The following is a 17,170-nucleotide window of genomic DNA, read 5'->3' on the forward strand; positions in this document are numbered from 1 at the left end:
TTACACTGCAAACAAGAAGTGGTTGTTAAATATGTTAGAAATTGATACAGGATTATGTATCACCTTGTCGTTATAGTTTACCTATATGGTATTTTCATTCTAATTGTTCTTCTTCACTCTGTCTTTGTGATTTGTTCCTAGAGTTATCAATTTCAGATTTAATATGTTAGCTTCTGGATTTATTTATCACTCTTTTTAAAACTTCACAGTGCAATTTATTATAGGATCTTTGAAGGTGGTTGTTTGATGCTCTTAATGAGGCATTTATTTCTCTCTTAGTGTTGCAAGAAATTTTAGTTCATTCAGTAATCCATGGTTTCCTGGAAGAAATCTTAATGTTCTTCCCCACAGTTCTTTTTGGAAAAGTCATTTCAGATATAGACCTGATTTCATTTAAGAAAAAAAAATATATTTGTCATTTACATTAGTTATCCTATACACTGAATCCTAATCAACCTGTGACAAATGACTGAAAAAGTTTCAGTGTTTATACATCTAAAGGACTGATAGGTGTGGGAAACTCTGTTAAACACGTTGATATTGTTGACCTTAAGCTGTTGGCCATCATGATAAGGCAGACCATTTATGACTTACTGTTTGTTCTATTCTTGTCAATAAAAATATTATTTATAAGACTTCTGCAGTTATCTATAACTCTCATGGAGAAGTTAACCATAGCAGCCAGGTTGTAAAAATTCATTAAATGCTAAATGTCAGAGTTGCAAGTGTCATTTGCTGAAAATATTGAGACTCTTTGGATGAAGCATCATGTAGCACTGATGTTTCTGCAGTTGGTGTCTTCAATGGAGTTATATCACTGTTGTCACAGGTTTTGAAGAGTGATGGACACAACTTAGTAACAGTAAATGCAATTAAGGATAAAATAAGTAAAAGACAGGGAACTTCAACTGCCATCCCTCCCCCTCTTCCAAACCAATAGGTTTTTTTATTTATTTAAAAGACTTACATTCTTTCCAAAAAGTGCTCACATCTTGCCTCACAACACAAACAGGTGCATTAGTTCAGGATCAGTTTGAAGAAAGTCAGAACATGTAATGGATATTGGCTAATATCAGCTGTATTGATATCAGATGTATTGAAATCTTGTAACTATTTTACTGATGTTTGGCGTTTGTCTACTTGTAACTGAAAATGCCAAATGATTCTGGGCTCTAAAAGCTTCCAAAGGTATTTTACGATCAGTTTGCAATGTTTGTTCTCATTCTATTAGCCAATGTGAAAAGCTACTAAGAGGACTACATTTTTGGCATGGGATACATTCAATAAATGATTGCAGATACTTAACTTTACCATCATTGTCTCGAGGTTCGTTTCTTGTGTTAACTAGGTGTTAATAATGGTCCAGCTTTTTTATCAGTTGCTTGAATGAAACACAGGATTTGTTTTTGGCTGTATTCAAACCAACAAAAATCTCTTCATGTACTTTTTACACGGATGATACATTCCATTCTCATCATAATTAAACTTTCTTCTGTAGACTCCAGCAACTGTCCACCCCTGAAAATCAACAAGTCCCATGTGACAAGGACGCTAGCCTCATATTGTCCAATACATCACTATCGAACAAAGATCTTCCGTGCTTCCAAAATGAAAGATACACACCTACCAAAGATAGGCTATCAATAAGGACATTAGCATGAAAATATAAACTGTAACATTAATTTTGTATATTAAGAAAATAGTGTCATGTATTATTGTAAAATATAATTTATATTGACATTAATAATTATTTTTGTCTGCTTTCGTTTTAAGTTGAAATTAAAAACATCTAGTTTTTTTCAGAATGCACATGTTTTCATATAAACAGCTTACTGAAAGTACTCGTAATTATCCAGTAGGATAAAAGAAGCCCAAAAAGAGCTGTTAATTATGCAAGTATCAACAAAAACTTGTACTGAGAGATTCATTAGCAGTAATACTGCCAGTCTGAAGAAGAAAACAATTCCCTCGGATTGCTACAATCTGAATGTTGAAAACATGCATGTTTTTGCTCTATAGTCACTTAGTTTCGCTTACTGGGACTGGTTTTGGTACACAGTACTGTCATCAGGCCATACTACGATCAAAAAATTCCATTACATAATTACAACAATAATGTGTGAGAAATTTACAAAATATTATTCTCATGATGGCAAACATATGGTGTATAGTGTAACCTTAATATGCTGTGTCATTTCTAAGTTAATTTGTATGGAAATTAGCCAATCAGGCTGCTGCCCTCACAAATTCAAATGGCCCGCCAGAAACTGTGTCACAAAATGCGTTCTTCATTTGGTTTTCTAAAATTAAACAAGAGAGTGATACAAAAATTGGACATGGGACTCTAGTGAGGCTCGGACCTGAGCCAAAGGCTGAGCAGCGTCCTATGTTATGGTCTATGCTATGAGAACAACTGACACTAATTATACATGGGAGGCTGCTTGAATTTGCATATACTATGGCCTGATAGGCTAACTTCAGTGCCAATTAACTCAGAAATGATGCAGTGTATCGAATTTTTTTTCTTAACAATTATTTCTCAGCACAATCTACCCTTGACCCGTTGCAAGCTTTTCAGACTTTTGCTGACCTTGCTGTGCATAGCTTACACCACTATAAAGTATCGATAAGACCATGATTTTTAAATCAAGCAAGTGTTGTCATAATAATAGCATTTTATATTAAAAATACAAAATTATTTTTATTGAAAAGAAACGAAGTATCAAGAGGGTATAGTGCCGCAGTATGGCTATGTATTACTCTGCAACCGTGAATTGATCAATGGCTGCATCTCCAGTTTCATGTTTGTCCAAGCAGTGTCCACATGTATGCTGGTGCTCTCAGGGGTGCTGCATCAAGCCTTCTCCACACTGTGTCATAGCTCACCGACCAGCCATGGCAGTGGTAACCCTCCTCGTAGGTAATATGCAGCTGTGAAAGGATGCATTAATCAGCTTTGATATTAGGTGATCAGGAAGGATCACAAAAAGTACATGCCACACTCTGAAAATTATCCTTTTGTGGCACTGTAGTCCAATTATTATGCTCTCAACCTGGCAGTGATGTATAAGTGATGAGACGATTTTGAGTCCATAGTTACCTTGTGCACCTATGACTTGTTGGATAGGTAAAAAATCTACTCATCAAGCTGTGGCAGGAGAACACACATACAAAGATATCTATATTTGCAAGCTTTGAGAGCCCATGGCTCCTTCTTTTGGCAGAAGGCTTGGAGATGAAGGAAGAGAGATGGAGGACAATTGAGGTTTAGGAAACAGGGAGAGTTCTGAAAAGTCACACAGAACACTGCGTCAAAGCAAACTTACAAGGCAGCATTATTGCTGGGGACTGCACTGGATAAGATTTGAAAACCTGAGGGCTTAAAGATGAAAGATACGGTAATACACAATACAAAGATTACTGCCAAATCATTGTGTATGAGTTAATAAGAAAGGAAATCTAAGTTCATTGTATAGGTAGAGGTGGTAGAGAGGAGAGAGGAGACTGGTCAGATGATGAAAGATATAGAAATCTAAAAGGGAGTGAAGAAAGGAATAATTACTGTAAAAAAATGCTGAGACCAAAGAAATTAATGTAAATTAAGGCCAGGTGGCTGGCAAAAAACAAGGACATGTAATGCCAGTTCCCATCTGTGGAGTTCTGAGAAACTGGTGCCTGACAGAAGAATGCAGGTGGCACATGTCGCGAAACAGGCACCGGGGCTACAACTGTCATGCTGTCAGGTTTTCAAATCTCATCCTGTGCAGTCCCCAACAATCAGTCTTTCCTTCTCACCCCATCTGGTAAGTGTCCCATGACCTGTGGTTCTGGGGTACTTTTTCTGAACTCTTCCCATTTCCTAAACTTCATGAGTTCTTTCCCTTCAGCTCTCTTCTTTCTCTTCAACCCTTCTGTTAGAAGAAGGAGCCACTGACTCCAAAAGCTTGCAAATTTAAATACCTTTATATATAAGTTGTGCTACAGCTTGGTGAGTAGATTTTTTATCTATCCAGTTACATTATATTTTAAAAACTTATTATTTTTTATTGGTGTACAGCTTCAAATAGTAAGTCAAATGTTTTAAAGTACCATAGTGCTAGAGCCCCTATCATCTTTACGTCAGTAATTTAAATAAAGTAAACAGTGGGATATATTAGACTAGGTATAATGAAACTGTAGATGCAGACAAAGATCATCAACTGATGGTTGCAAAGTAACAATATGTAGCCACATTGTGCCACTATTCCCTCTGGATTCTTGATTTATTTTCAATAAAAATAGTTTTGTATTTTTGGTTTAAAAAGGTGTTACTATGATGAACTTGCTTAAATACAAAATGTTTCACCACACAGAAGGAAGTGTGGAGTGGCAGAAAGGTACATTAGATGTTATTAGCTACTAGACAGAGCCCTTCTTCAGATACAGAAACACACACATTCATACGTGCACAACTCTCACATACATGGCCTCTGTCATCACCAGGCATTAATGCCCATCTGCACACATTGCACACATTGATGTTTTATAGTACCATAAACTGTATATAATGGCAAATGTAAACTTGGCTAAACACATGTACTATTTTGCTTTTAATGTCTTATTGTAGTGGGGACTATTTTGTCAGGCATTTCTTAATTTCAAATTTTATGCTATTTTTAGACATCTTTTTACACAGTCACTTTTTTTAAGGGTAAAAAAAGTAATAAAACACTATACATAGGGGGCACTCTTATCATTGCTGGTCACAATTAACATCTATTTAAAGCTGAAGAGTGACCTTTTATTTTAATATTTGAAACATTACTTGGGAAATGAGCATGATGACTGCATGCCATGGGTAAGGGGCAGCCTGTGAATTTTAACGTCACGCCATATACAGTTTCTTTGCTGTCATACAGGATAATTTGTTGTCAATTTATTACACATTGTTATTGCAACTATATATATAATAGACTTTTTTTTATTATAGGGTGACCCGAAGATGGTACTGTGTGCCAAAATCAGTAGCCATTAGGCAAAAATAAATCAACTGCAACTGTAGACAGAAACATATAATTTTCCAGTATTGTGTTGGTCATTGTTCCACCATCAGTATCTTGGGAATATGTATCTGAATGTTACCTAACTAATAGAAAAATAATAATGTTACAAAAATGGTAGATTGCTACTCACCATGTAGAGATTTTGAGTCGCAGACAGGCACAACAAAAAGACTGCTATAAATGTGAGCTTTTGGCCAAAATACCTTCTTTAAATGTAAGAAAGACACATCCATCCATCCAAGCATAGCTCACACGCACTTGAGCACCCTCCCTTTTTAGAGTGGAAGGCACAAGGATATTTATTATGTTGTAACTTATTAATGAACTTCAGTCCTTTGCATCTCATTTTCTTCAGGGACACTCTACTTGAACATTGAACAAGTTCATTCCAGTAGTGGTAATATGGAAGTAAACGAACCCACCTAGTGAAATTATAATTCTAAATATTAAAATTTGATTGTGTAGTCTTGAAAACAGGAGAAGAGATCGCACATAGTATTAACAATATGAAACGGGATTGATTGCTACTCACCACGTAGAAGGAAGTGTGGAGTGGCAGAAAGGTACATTAGATGTTATTAGCTACTAGACAGAGCCCTTCTTCAGATATAGAAACACACACATTCATACGTGCACAACTCTCACATACATGGACTCTGTCATCACCAGGCATTAATGCCCATCTGGACACATAATATGGCTAGATTAAACCACCAAAAAAAGCTCCCAATTTTCCAATCATGTAAATTCTGGGCATTAAGCATCACAATGGTAACTACCACCCCCAGAACCTAATTAACTGAAGTAATATTGAACAGAAAGGATATGAAAATACGAGAAAAATTAGTTGTTCTAAAATTTGAGACTCTGAGGTCAGCCAGATAAATGAATACAAGAAATTCATAGTGAAATGGTTCGCTTCACTTTATTTTAGTTGTAACAGAGTCTGCAAGCATCACAAATTCTCTGAATGAAAAAAAATTGTGCCACACTCATTGCCACTGGATTGACTAAAATGTCTTTCTGAAATAAGTTTCCTGGTCTGATGTAGGAGAGGGTCTGACATCCCTAATTTGGTCGGGCTAAATAAACAATAAATTAATGAAGGAATATTTTAAGCCTGTCAATGACAGCTATATTTTCAGAATGTTATCACTGTTATTCAACATACTTTTATTTCACATTAATACTATAGCAACTATATTGTGGTACCATGCTTCACTTCTAAGAAAAATACAGATTATAATTGTACAAATTTGTTTACTTGATTAATCAGTTATTTTTATCATTGTGTCTTGTATACATAATTGTGCAGAAAATGATAACTCATTAAAATGTTCTTCGATTGGGAAAATTTGACTAGTCTTCCTGTGTTTCTTTGTAAGCATTAGATAATATTTATAGTTTGTATCTTACTTCAGTTAAGAATTGTGTTTCAGGTTGTGAATCAAGTTTTAGATGGGGAAGGTGTTGGATGGTTAAAATTAAATCGCCTGAAAAAGCTTATGGAGGATGAGAGCTACAGAAACTTTGTAGTGAGCAAGTTGAATCGTACTCTGGAGAGAAAAATCAGTCCTGATGATCACATTGATGATGTTGTAAGCATATTTTTACTTCTTACTGTCATAAACAATTATACTTTTTTTACTTATACAGTGAAACTACGCTGCCTGTGTGTGTGTGTGTGTGTGTGTGTGTGTGTGTGTGTGTGTGTGTGTGTGTGTGTGTTTGATCATATGTGTGCGTGCATGCACGCGCATGTGTGTGTGTGTGTGTGTGTGTGTGTGTGTGAGTGTGTTCATATAAAAGTTTGGAGAAACAACAGTACATGTTAACTCAATTAATTTTTACTTTCCTGTGAGTGTTTGTACTATGTACAAAATACTGAATAGTTTTTGATGGAATCACAGGTAATATATAGGTTTTTGTTTCATAGTGATCTATCATTTCAACACACTACTTACCTGGAAGTTCCTCTAAGAAACACAGATCACTCCATACACATTTTCAAGCTGTTGTTAAATAGTGAATCTTGATTACTGACTCTTTAAAATCCAAGAATTACCAGAAAAATAAAGATACAAAGCTTACTAAAATTTCTGAATGAAATATTTTTGCGTCAATTTGGTGTAGTTCGTGAAATATCACTACTTACTATCCCACCCATGTCCATCCACATATTCACCATATAGAGGAGGCATTGAGTCACAGGCAGGCATAACAAAAAGACTGCTATACATATGAGCTTTTGGACAAAAGGCCTTCTTCTAAAGTAAGAAACACACACACGTGACCACTGACACTTGTGAGGCTGGACTGCCTCAGTAGCCAGCATAACTCTCACACACATGACCACTGGCACATGTCCACTCTGTGTTGAATATCACTTCTTTCTTCTCAAAATTCATGGTACAGTTTTGGCACATGTTGTCCATATGTAACTTACTTTCCACAGATGGCAAAAATAGGTTCTGAATTTTATGAGCTGTTTTTTGTTTCATGTGCCAAAACTGAATCACAGCATCAACTTCACCCTATGAGATTTGTAATCAGCTCAGTTATTCTGAAATAATTTTTCATGCTTAATGGTGCTTCCCTTCAGATTTACTTTGTACTCCAGCAGATGATGGAATAGATTTAGGAAACACTTTTACTTCTTGAAATGACAGACATCTTGTTCATTCATTCATTGTGAAGGAGAACTTTCAGGGAAGTGGAATAGATGAATGTATAAATTAACAAAGTGAAGCACCTGTTGGGATCTGCATTAGTTAGGAACAGTTTAACTGTGTAAATTTAGCAATAAAGTGCTTCATTGATATAAAAATGAAAAACTCACGTAGCTGTCTCAGTTCGTATTAAGAAGCTGCATTGTATCTCCTTCCAGACTAATACGCGCATGACCACACTGATATTCATTACAGACTGATAGTTACATACATGGCTTAAGAATAAAAGTGTCTTTACAATGAAAACTCATACTCAATATGGAGGTAACAGGAATCTTCAATTGAGATGGATGCAGATGGTGACTGCCACACCAGAAAGCAGAATTTCGCCCTGAACGTAGACAAGGAGGCAAAGTCTACATGGACATTATTTACCTGTCAAGTATTGTGATATAACTGAAAATTATTTTTATTATTAACTTAAAAAACCAATAAAAAGTAAAGGTACTGGGAAATGGCTGTATGAATTCCATCTAAAGTATGTGATGTTATTTACTTTATGTGGTATGTATGCACTATGGCATATGGCAAAGCAATACCAAAATAAGTTAATTCTATACAGATAGTGATACAGAAGCAAGTACTTCATATGAAATGAAATGATCATTTGGTGTTATTGGCCAGGATACCCCATCTGGGGTTGTTCGCCGACATGGTGCAAGTCTTTCTATTTGATGGGACTTCAGCACTAGTGGTTTATAATTACTATTGAAAAATGTAGTGCTTGAGCAAGTACTTAAACCAGACTGAACTCATTGCTTAAAAGCCAAAAACCAGTTCATAGCAAATTACAAAATACACACATCGAAAAAAGTTTTGCATCACTTCGGTTCCCAGAACTCCTGAAGGTAGATGTTGACTGTAGATATTGTATCACAGACACGGTCCCTTTGACTATTCAAACATGTCACTAAACCCACCCAAAGATGTAAACGACCATGCATGAGCAGTGCCTATTGGACAGAGGGCTCTTGTTGTCTGTAGTTCAACCATGCCTAGATGGTCAATGCCATGGTTTGGTCATGTCCGTATTGTTACTTTGTGCCAGGAAGGGCTCTGAACAAGGGAAGTGTCCATGCATCTCAGAGTGAACCAAAGCGACATTGTTTGGACATGGAGGAGATACAGAGAGTCAGGAACTGTCAATGAGATGCTGTGCTCAGGCCAACCAAGGGCTACTACTGCAGTGGAGACTGCTACCTATGGATTCTGGCTCAGAGGAACTCTGACAGCAATGCCACCATTTTGAATAACACTTTTCGTGCAGCCACGGGACATCGTGTTACAAATCAAATTGTGCACAATAGGCTATGAGATGTGCAAGTTCACTCCCGATGTCCATGGTGAGGTCCATCTTTGTAACCATGACACGATGCAGCATGGTCCAGATTGGTCCAACAACATGAATTGGCATCACATTCTCTTAACCGATGAGTATCCCATATGCCTTCAACCAGACAATTGTCGGAGACATGTTTGGAGGCAACTTGGCCAGGATGAACACTTTGGACACACTGACCAGTGAGTGCAGCAAGGTGGAGGTTCCCTGATGTTTTGGGGTGGCATTATGTGGGGCTGACGTACGCTGCTGGTGGATATGGAAGGCATTGTAATGGCTGTACAATACATGAATGCCATCCTCTGACCAGTAGTGTGACCATATCAGCAGCATATTGCTGAGACATTCATCTTCATGGATGACAATTCGTGCCCCCATGATGCACATCTTGTGAATGACTTCCTTCAGGGTAATGACATCGCTCAACTAGAGTGACCAGCATGTTCTCCAGACATGAACCCTATTCAACATGCCTGGGATAGATTGAAAAGGCCTGTTTATGGACAACGTGACCCACCAACCATTCGGAGGGATCTATGCTGAATTGCTGTTGAGGAGTGGGACAATCTGGATGAACAGTGCCTTGGTGAACTCATGGATAGTATGCCACAACAAATACAGGCATGCATCAATGCGAGAGGACATGCTACTGGGTATTAGAGGCACCAGTGTGTACAGCAATCTGGACCGCCACCTCTGCAGGTCTCACTCTATGGGAGTACAACATACAATGTGTGGTTTTCATGAGCAATAAAAAGGACAGAAATGATGTTTATATTGATCTCTATTCCAGTTTTCTGTACAGGATCTGGAACTCTTGGAACCGAGGTGATGAAAAACGTTTTTTGATGTGTATATGTTGTGGAACATCAGTACTGTGCATTTCAGTTTTTAATATGTCTTTATACATCCAAGTACTGATGGAATATTCTGTAAATTCATATGTGGCAACAAACAAAAACCAACAAACACACCTAAACATGCACAGATGCATTATCACAGTGCTGCAGTTCTACTGAGGTAAGGTGTTCTGTTGCATGGAGTAGGTGAGAATGTCAAGTGGGAGTGGACAGGCAAGGCCACAGAATGCCACAGAAAAACTACCTCATTTCAGCTATGACCAAATAAAAAATAACAAATAGTTCATAGCTTGATAAATATCCAACTGAACACTCAATATTTATAGCACACATATTGATAGTAAAGAGTGTGTAACTTAGTATGAAGAAAGCAGTGCAATTGGGATGGAAATGGAGAGACAGCCATATCAAAGTGCCACTTAGAAAGTGGTCTATAAGATGACATTGCTTTTCAGAGCTATAACATAACAGTGAAATCAACAGCCCTCCAGTATGATTTTTATAATGATTTTTGGTCAGTGAATCAGAGTATTTAGTATTCTGTATAACGTCTAACTTTTTAGTGTTAAATGTTATAGAAATTATTATGTTTTTATTGGTAAAAGAAATATCTTAGACCAATTGCTTTTGAATGTAACTCTCGTACAGTGCGTCAGTCGAGCTGTCTGGAAAGGCATGTTGAAAACACTACAAGCTGTGATATATGGCTTGGAGCAAACATATTCAAACTATGGTTTGGGTGGCATGGCTTCAGCATTTCAAGTGCTGGAGATTGCACATACACACTACTGGACAAAAGATTTATCGGAAGCTCCAGGGATGGATCTTGCTGCTAGCAGTACCGCTGCGATGTCACAGGCAAGTGGAATTTTCCATTCTTTAAATAAATATTTTAAATTGTACATTATGGTGAGTTGTGGAGAGAGAGTTGCAGAGAGAGAATAATGTCCTTGTAACAACTAAATTACTGATCTCTTTGGCTGAAGTAGCATCCTTAACAATGACTGACTTAAGACTAAGAACACATATAATGAACAAAGTAAATGAGTGTATATCCCTGTAAACTCTATGCTCCCACTGTTTTATTGATTTTGTTAATCTGTTTACAAGTTTTAACATGCAGATAAATAAATCTCTCTTTGGTTAATGCTTTGGCAAACATATCAGTGAGTTATTCTTTGGCAAGTACCTATTCTGCTTTTATCTCTTTGTTTCAAACTTCTTGTGCAGAAAATCGTACTGAAAATCAATATGTTTGGTGCACTTTCAATATTCAGAATTTCTTGATAGTCAAGTAGTGCTCTGGCTGTCAACTTTTAATGTTTTTCAGACTCGATCCCTAGACCATTGGGTAATTTTTCTCAGCCAGATTTCTTGTTTTGCAGTAATAGAAGTGGCTGAGCATTCGGATTTGGCTCTACACAAAGCAACAATTTTTTGCCTCTGGGCAACCGAGCTTACTAGTTTGCCTGCCAAAAGAAATACAAATCTTGTTGCTGATTTTTGTAAAATAAGACCATTTACATAAACATCATCAGAAAAACCTGCTAATTGTACTTCACTACTGCTGCTGATGACTCTGTCCCATAATCTTCTGTTTCGATCAAATACCAGAAAATCCTCTTTACTGCTTGCCAGCCTGCATTGTTATGATTGCTCAAAAACCTGCTTACACTGTTCACTGCAAACAAAATATCTAGTCATGAGATAACAGACAGAAACTTAAGGTAAGGTATATTCTCAATCTTAGGTTGTTTTTCAGCAGGTAATAAATCCACTCCAAAATTTTCAATTCTTCATCTCATGTATGTGTGTTAATGTGTCAACATTTTCTGTACTACATAATCTTTCTTGGTTTCCTCTCCCACAAAATAATGAAAATCTCTGATTTAATACAAAGAAGTTTCTTCTAGGGATGTGACAACTTCATGAATCAATTTGCTTGGTTTTGATATGATAAACTCATCATCTACAAATAATGCTAACATTTTAGCTGCAAACAAAGTAAACACAAGGAGCTACAGATCCAAATGACGAATGCTAACATATCAGCTTCACCACTGATTGTTCAATGTGCTAAACATGGGTCAGCATTACAGGGTGTTTCAAAATGGACTTTACAATTTTCAAAATTCATATAAATTAATTCACAGTACCTACAGAGGTGAGTGTGTTGTGTCAATTTGTAGAGAAATACATCAAGTTTTATCTCGCATAGTTTGCTAGTGCCAAATTGGACCATAATGAACACTAGCAGCAGTTGCATTAGAGATGGCTACCTTCACTGGACCTGAGCATGCTAGCTGTGGTTTTGGTTTGAAGAATCAAAGTCGCTGACAACAGTTCAGCATTATTTCCATACCAACTATGCTAAAGATCCTCCTAGTAGGCCTACAACTAATGAGCGGCATATATGTTTTGTAGAAACAGGGTGCTCCGTAAGACATGGGAAAGGCACATCTGATGATGTTGTTGAGCAAGTGAGACAACATTTTGTCTACAGCCCTACAAAATCTAGCCGGTCTTCATCTCGCAAACTTGATGTTGTATAAACAATAAAAGACACTGATAAAATTGCTCACATGAACTTCTGTGCGGATATGTTAAATCGATACATGAGGATGACTACTTCTTGGAAAAAATCATGCTTTCTGAGGAGTTGACTTCTCACTTAAGTGGCAATGTTAACACACGGAACTGTAGGATTTGGAGCAGAGAAAATCCACATCAAACAATGCAACATGTTCATGATAGCCCTAAAATGAACATTTTTTGTACATTGAGCAAGAACAAAATGTATAGCCCCTTGTTTTTCCATGAGAGAACCATCAATGGGATAGTGTACCTGGATATGTCACAACAATTTTTGATACCCCAGATTGATGAGGATAACCAAGAATGAAATGTTTACTTCATGCAAGATGGTGCACAACCCCACTACCTGGCTGATGACTGGGATTTTCTCAGTGATCGCTTTCCAGGTCAACGGATTGGCCATGATTTGCCAATTGGATGTTGTGTTTGTACTTCCTGTGTCGGCTTCTCTACCTCAACTTGGAGCAAGAATTTGTACCACCACTACCACTGACCAAGCTACACCTGCAATGTTATAGCAAGTTTGGGAAGAGATTGCCTTCTGATGGGATGTGAGCAGAACAACCAATGGAAACCACATACAATGTCTTTAGTTTAAGGTAAAAAAACTTGATGTGTTTCCCTACAAAATAACACTAAATCCAGCTCTATATCTTCTTTCAATAAATTTATAAGAATTTTTAAAGTTGTAAAGTCCTTTTTGAAACATCTTGTATTTGCTTGAAAATTAAACTGCAGAAGAATGTTTAGGAACTTTGTTTCAGCCTGCTTGAGCCCATCTGGTGATTTCTCAATCTTACAGACTGCAGGATTATTTGTGTCAATACCAGCCACATGAATATTCAATATTTCTTTCTTCTTCAAGGCTGTATATAGAAATAAAGTGAGTATATTGAACTGTTTGATTTCTAAATCTTTGTGTGTGACAGTTGCCAGGAAAACTCCATACATGTCATACACTATAACTGTTGAGGTCTCATCCTGTTTGAAGCCGTGCCACAAAGCCTTGTTTTCTACCAAGTTATCTTGCCATTTCTATCAAGCACCCACTTTGAGTCAATAAGTTGCTGGCTGCTGGTTTTTGTAATGATCTTCCTAGTTTTGTTCTCCTTGTAAACTTTCAGTTTCTCAGTAATAACCTTTTTTCAGTGTTTCAAGTCAGTTCCAGAAACTGTTTCCTTGAAACTATTTGGAGCATAATGTTGGATGAAATCAGCTTCGTGTCTTGCTGACTTGTGGCTTGTAGTTATGTCAACCAGACTTGACTAGGTGACTCTTCCATTAGCTGTTGTGTTACTGTTATATAGTTTTGAGGAGGCTCTTTCTTTTTGCTTACTTGTAATGAGCTTACTTGCCATGAGACATTAATTCTTTTTCTTCAGCACCCAAGATCATCTATGATCTTTATCTTCTTGAGTTTCTGGTGTTGTGCTGCTGCTCACCCCATTGAGTGTGACATCTGAGGATGCTAAAGCTTTCAGCATTGTTGGTCAAAAAATTAATAATTTGTCAGCTGTCCTTGGTACCCAAAGCTTAACTTTTTTGACTTTGGCATTGAACTTTCTTCAAAATAATTTTGGCTCTTGAGCAAAAGTATCAGGTTGAAAGATACCAAAATGTTCAACATAGGGTTTTTGTCTCCTCTACAGTTTAAGTAAAGTTTGCTGCAAATTGTGTTTTCTTGGAATCCTGTTAAGTATGCGGACAGTAGTGTTAACTGCTTCTGATCATAGAAATGTTAGAAGAGTTTTGGCTTTAGAAGAGTTTTGCACTTGCTTTCAGCAGTTATTCAGTTGTCTCGCTCAGATTTGGCATTCTGGTCTACTGTGTATGGAGCACTCACTTCCAGCTAGATTACAAAGTTTCTGAGAAGCTGTTTCATGTTACAATTAATGTACCCAGTACTACTGTCTGCATGCAGTACTTTCATTCTTTGACTGAACATATTCAGCAAAAGGGCTTTTATTTAATGAAATCAATCAATGAAATTAAATTTGTGTCTGAGAAAATAAGTGGCCCTATGTCAATTTGAGTCATCTTTAAATATGACAAAAGAACTTTGCACCATGACTTATTCATCAGAAATTGGACTGCAGACATCCAAATGGATAAATTCACCTGGGTTTGTAGAACAAATTGTATTTTTATTGTTGAACTTAAGCCAATTTGATTGCTTAACTGACAGTGTTCAGGAGAGGAGGGAAGGGAGGGACATCAACTTTCATTTTTAATGACTTTAAAATTATTGGACTGCAATTTCTTTGCATGCAGTAGTATAATAGGGTGTATACACCCTGAGATAACCAGAAAATCTCAGAAAAACCTGGAGATTTTTTCATTTAGGAGACATCTGGAAAAAATGCAGGAATTTTTTAGAATTCTGGGAAATTATCATTGTTTCAGTTCTCATGTATTTTTTTAAATTTTGACTGTTAATAACAAAGAATTTTACTTTAGCCTTTTACTGCAGAATAATATTGCAGCAATAAAACATAAATGAGGGAATAAACCAAAATAAAACTTCGGTTGCAAAGAAAATACACCATTTCCAACACCAAAACACAGTGCACACACAAGTGTCTGCCAACAGCAAAATGTTTCACAGCTATGCAGCACTTCATGACATCGAACTGTTTTCAAAGCATCTTTCTTGTGGCCTTCATTTTGATGAATGTCTCATCACAACTGCTTACATTTCAAACAGGAGTGTTGTTGTTGTGGTCTTCAGTCCTGAGACTGGTTTGATGCAGCTCTCCATGCTACTCTATCCTGTGCAAGCTTCTTCATCTTCCAGTACCTACTGCAACCTACATCCTTCTGAATCTGCTTAGTGTATTGATCTCTTGGTCTCCCTCTACGATTTTTACCCTCCACGCTGCCCTCCAATGCTAAATTTGTGATCCCTTGATGCCACAAAACATGTCCTACCAACCGATCCCTTCTTCCAGTCAAGTTGTGCCACAAACTTCTCTTCTCCCCAATCCTATTCAATACCTCCTCATTAGTTACGTGATCTACCCACCTTAGCTTCAGCATTCTTCTGTAGCACCACATTTCGAAAGCTTCTATTCTCTTCCTGTCCAAACTGGTTATCGTCCATGTTTCACTTCCATACATGGCTACACTCCATACAAATACTTTCAGAAACGACTTCCTGACACTTAAATCTATACTCGATGTTAACAAATTTCTCTTCTTCAGAAACGACTTCCTTGCCATTACCAGTCTACATTTTATATCCTCTCTACTTCGACCATCATCAGTTATTTTACTCCCTAAATAGCAAAACTCCTTTACTACTTTAAGTGTCTCATTTCCTAATCTAATTCCCTCAGCATCACCCGATTTAATTTGACTACATTCCATTATCCTCGTTTTGCTTTTGTTGATGTTCATCTTATATCCCCCTTTCAAGACACTGTCCATTCCGTTCAACTGCTCTTCCAAGTCCTTTGCTGTCTCTGACAGAATTACAATGTCATCGGTGAACCTCAAAGTTTTTATTTCTTCTCCATGGATTTTAATACCTACTCTGAATTTTTCTTTTGTTTCCTTTACTGCTTGCTCAATATACAAATTGAATAACATCGGGGAGAGGCTACAACCCTGTCTCACTCCTTTCCCAACCACTGCTTCCCTTTCATGCCCCTCGACTCTTATAACTGCCATCTGGTTTCTGTACAAATTGTAAATAGCCTTTCGCTCCCTGTATTTTACCCCTGCCACCTTCAGAATTTGAAAGAGAGTATTCCAGTTAACGTTGTCAAAAGCTTTCTCTAAGTCTACAAATGCTAGAAACGTAGATTTGCCTTTTCTTAATCTTTCTTCTAAGATAAGTCGTAAGGTTAGTATTGCCTCACATGTTCCAACATTTCTACGGAATCCAAACTGATCTTCCCCAAGGTCCGCTTCTACCAGTTTTTCCATTCGTCTGTAAAGAATTCGCGTTAGTATTTTGCAGCTGTGACTTATTAAACTGATAGTTCGGTAATTTTCACATCTGTCAACACCTGCTTTCTTTGGGATTGGAATTATTATATTCTTCTTGAAGTCTGTGGGTATTTCGCCTGTCTCATACATCTTGCTCACCAGATGGTAGAGTTTTGTCTTGACTGGCTCTCCCAAGGCCATCAGTAGTTCTAATGGAATGTTGTCTACTCCCGGGGCCTTGTTTCGACTCAGGTCTTTCAGTGCTCTGTCAAACTCTTCACGCAGTATCTTATCTCCCATTTCATCCTCTTCCATTTCCATAATATTGTCCTCAAGTACATCGCCCTTGTATAAACCCTCTATATACTCCTTCCACCTTTCTGCCTTCCCTTCTTTGCTTAGAACTGGGTTGCCATCTGAGCTCTTGATATTCATACAAGTGGTTCTCTTCCCTCCAAAGGTCTCTTTAATTTTCCTGTAGGCAGTATCTATCTTACCCCTAGTGAGACAAGCCTCTACATCCTTACATTTGTCCTCTAGCCATCCCTGCTTAGCCATTTTGCACTTCCTGTCGATCTCATTTTTGAGACGTTTGTATTCCTTTTTGCCTGCTTCAGTTACTGCATTTTTATATTTTCTCCTTTCAACAATTAAATTCAATATTTCTTCTGTTAC

At 37.3% G+C, this 17,170-nt stretch overlaps 1 protein-coding gene across 1 annotated transcript in view; it reads left to right on the forward strand.

Moving 5' to 3' along the window:
• LOC124788082 (MAP kinase-activating death domain protein) overlaps positions 1-17,170 on the forward strand; it is a 593,942-nt gene that overhangs the window by 305,792 nt on the left and 270,980 nt on the right. Inside the window, exons 24-25 of the mRNA XM_047255179.1 lie at positions 6,482-6,640; positions 10,619-10,828. Of these exons, the coding sequence (XP_047111135.1) occupies positions 6,482-6,640; positions 10,619-10,828 (369 nt within the window). The remainder of the gene's footprint in view (positions 1-6,481; positions 6,641-10,618; positions 10,829-17,170) is intronic.

The sequence above is a fragment of the Schistocerca piceifrons genome, chromosome 3, assembly GCF_021461385.2.
Source record: "Schistocerca piceifrons isolate TAMUIC-IGC-003096 chromosome 3, iqSchPice1.1, whole genome shotgun sequence".
Taxonomy (NCBI): Eukaryota; Metazoa; Arthropoda; class Insecta; order Orthoptera; family Acrididae; genus Schistocerca; species Schistocerca piceifrons.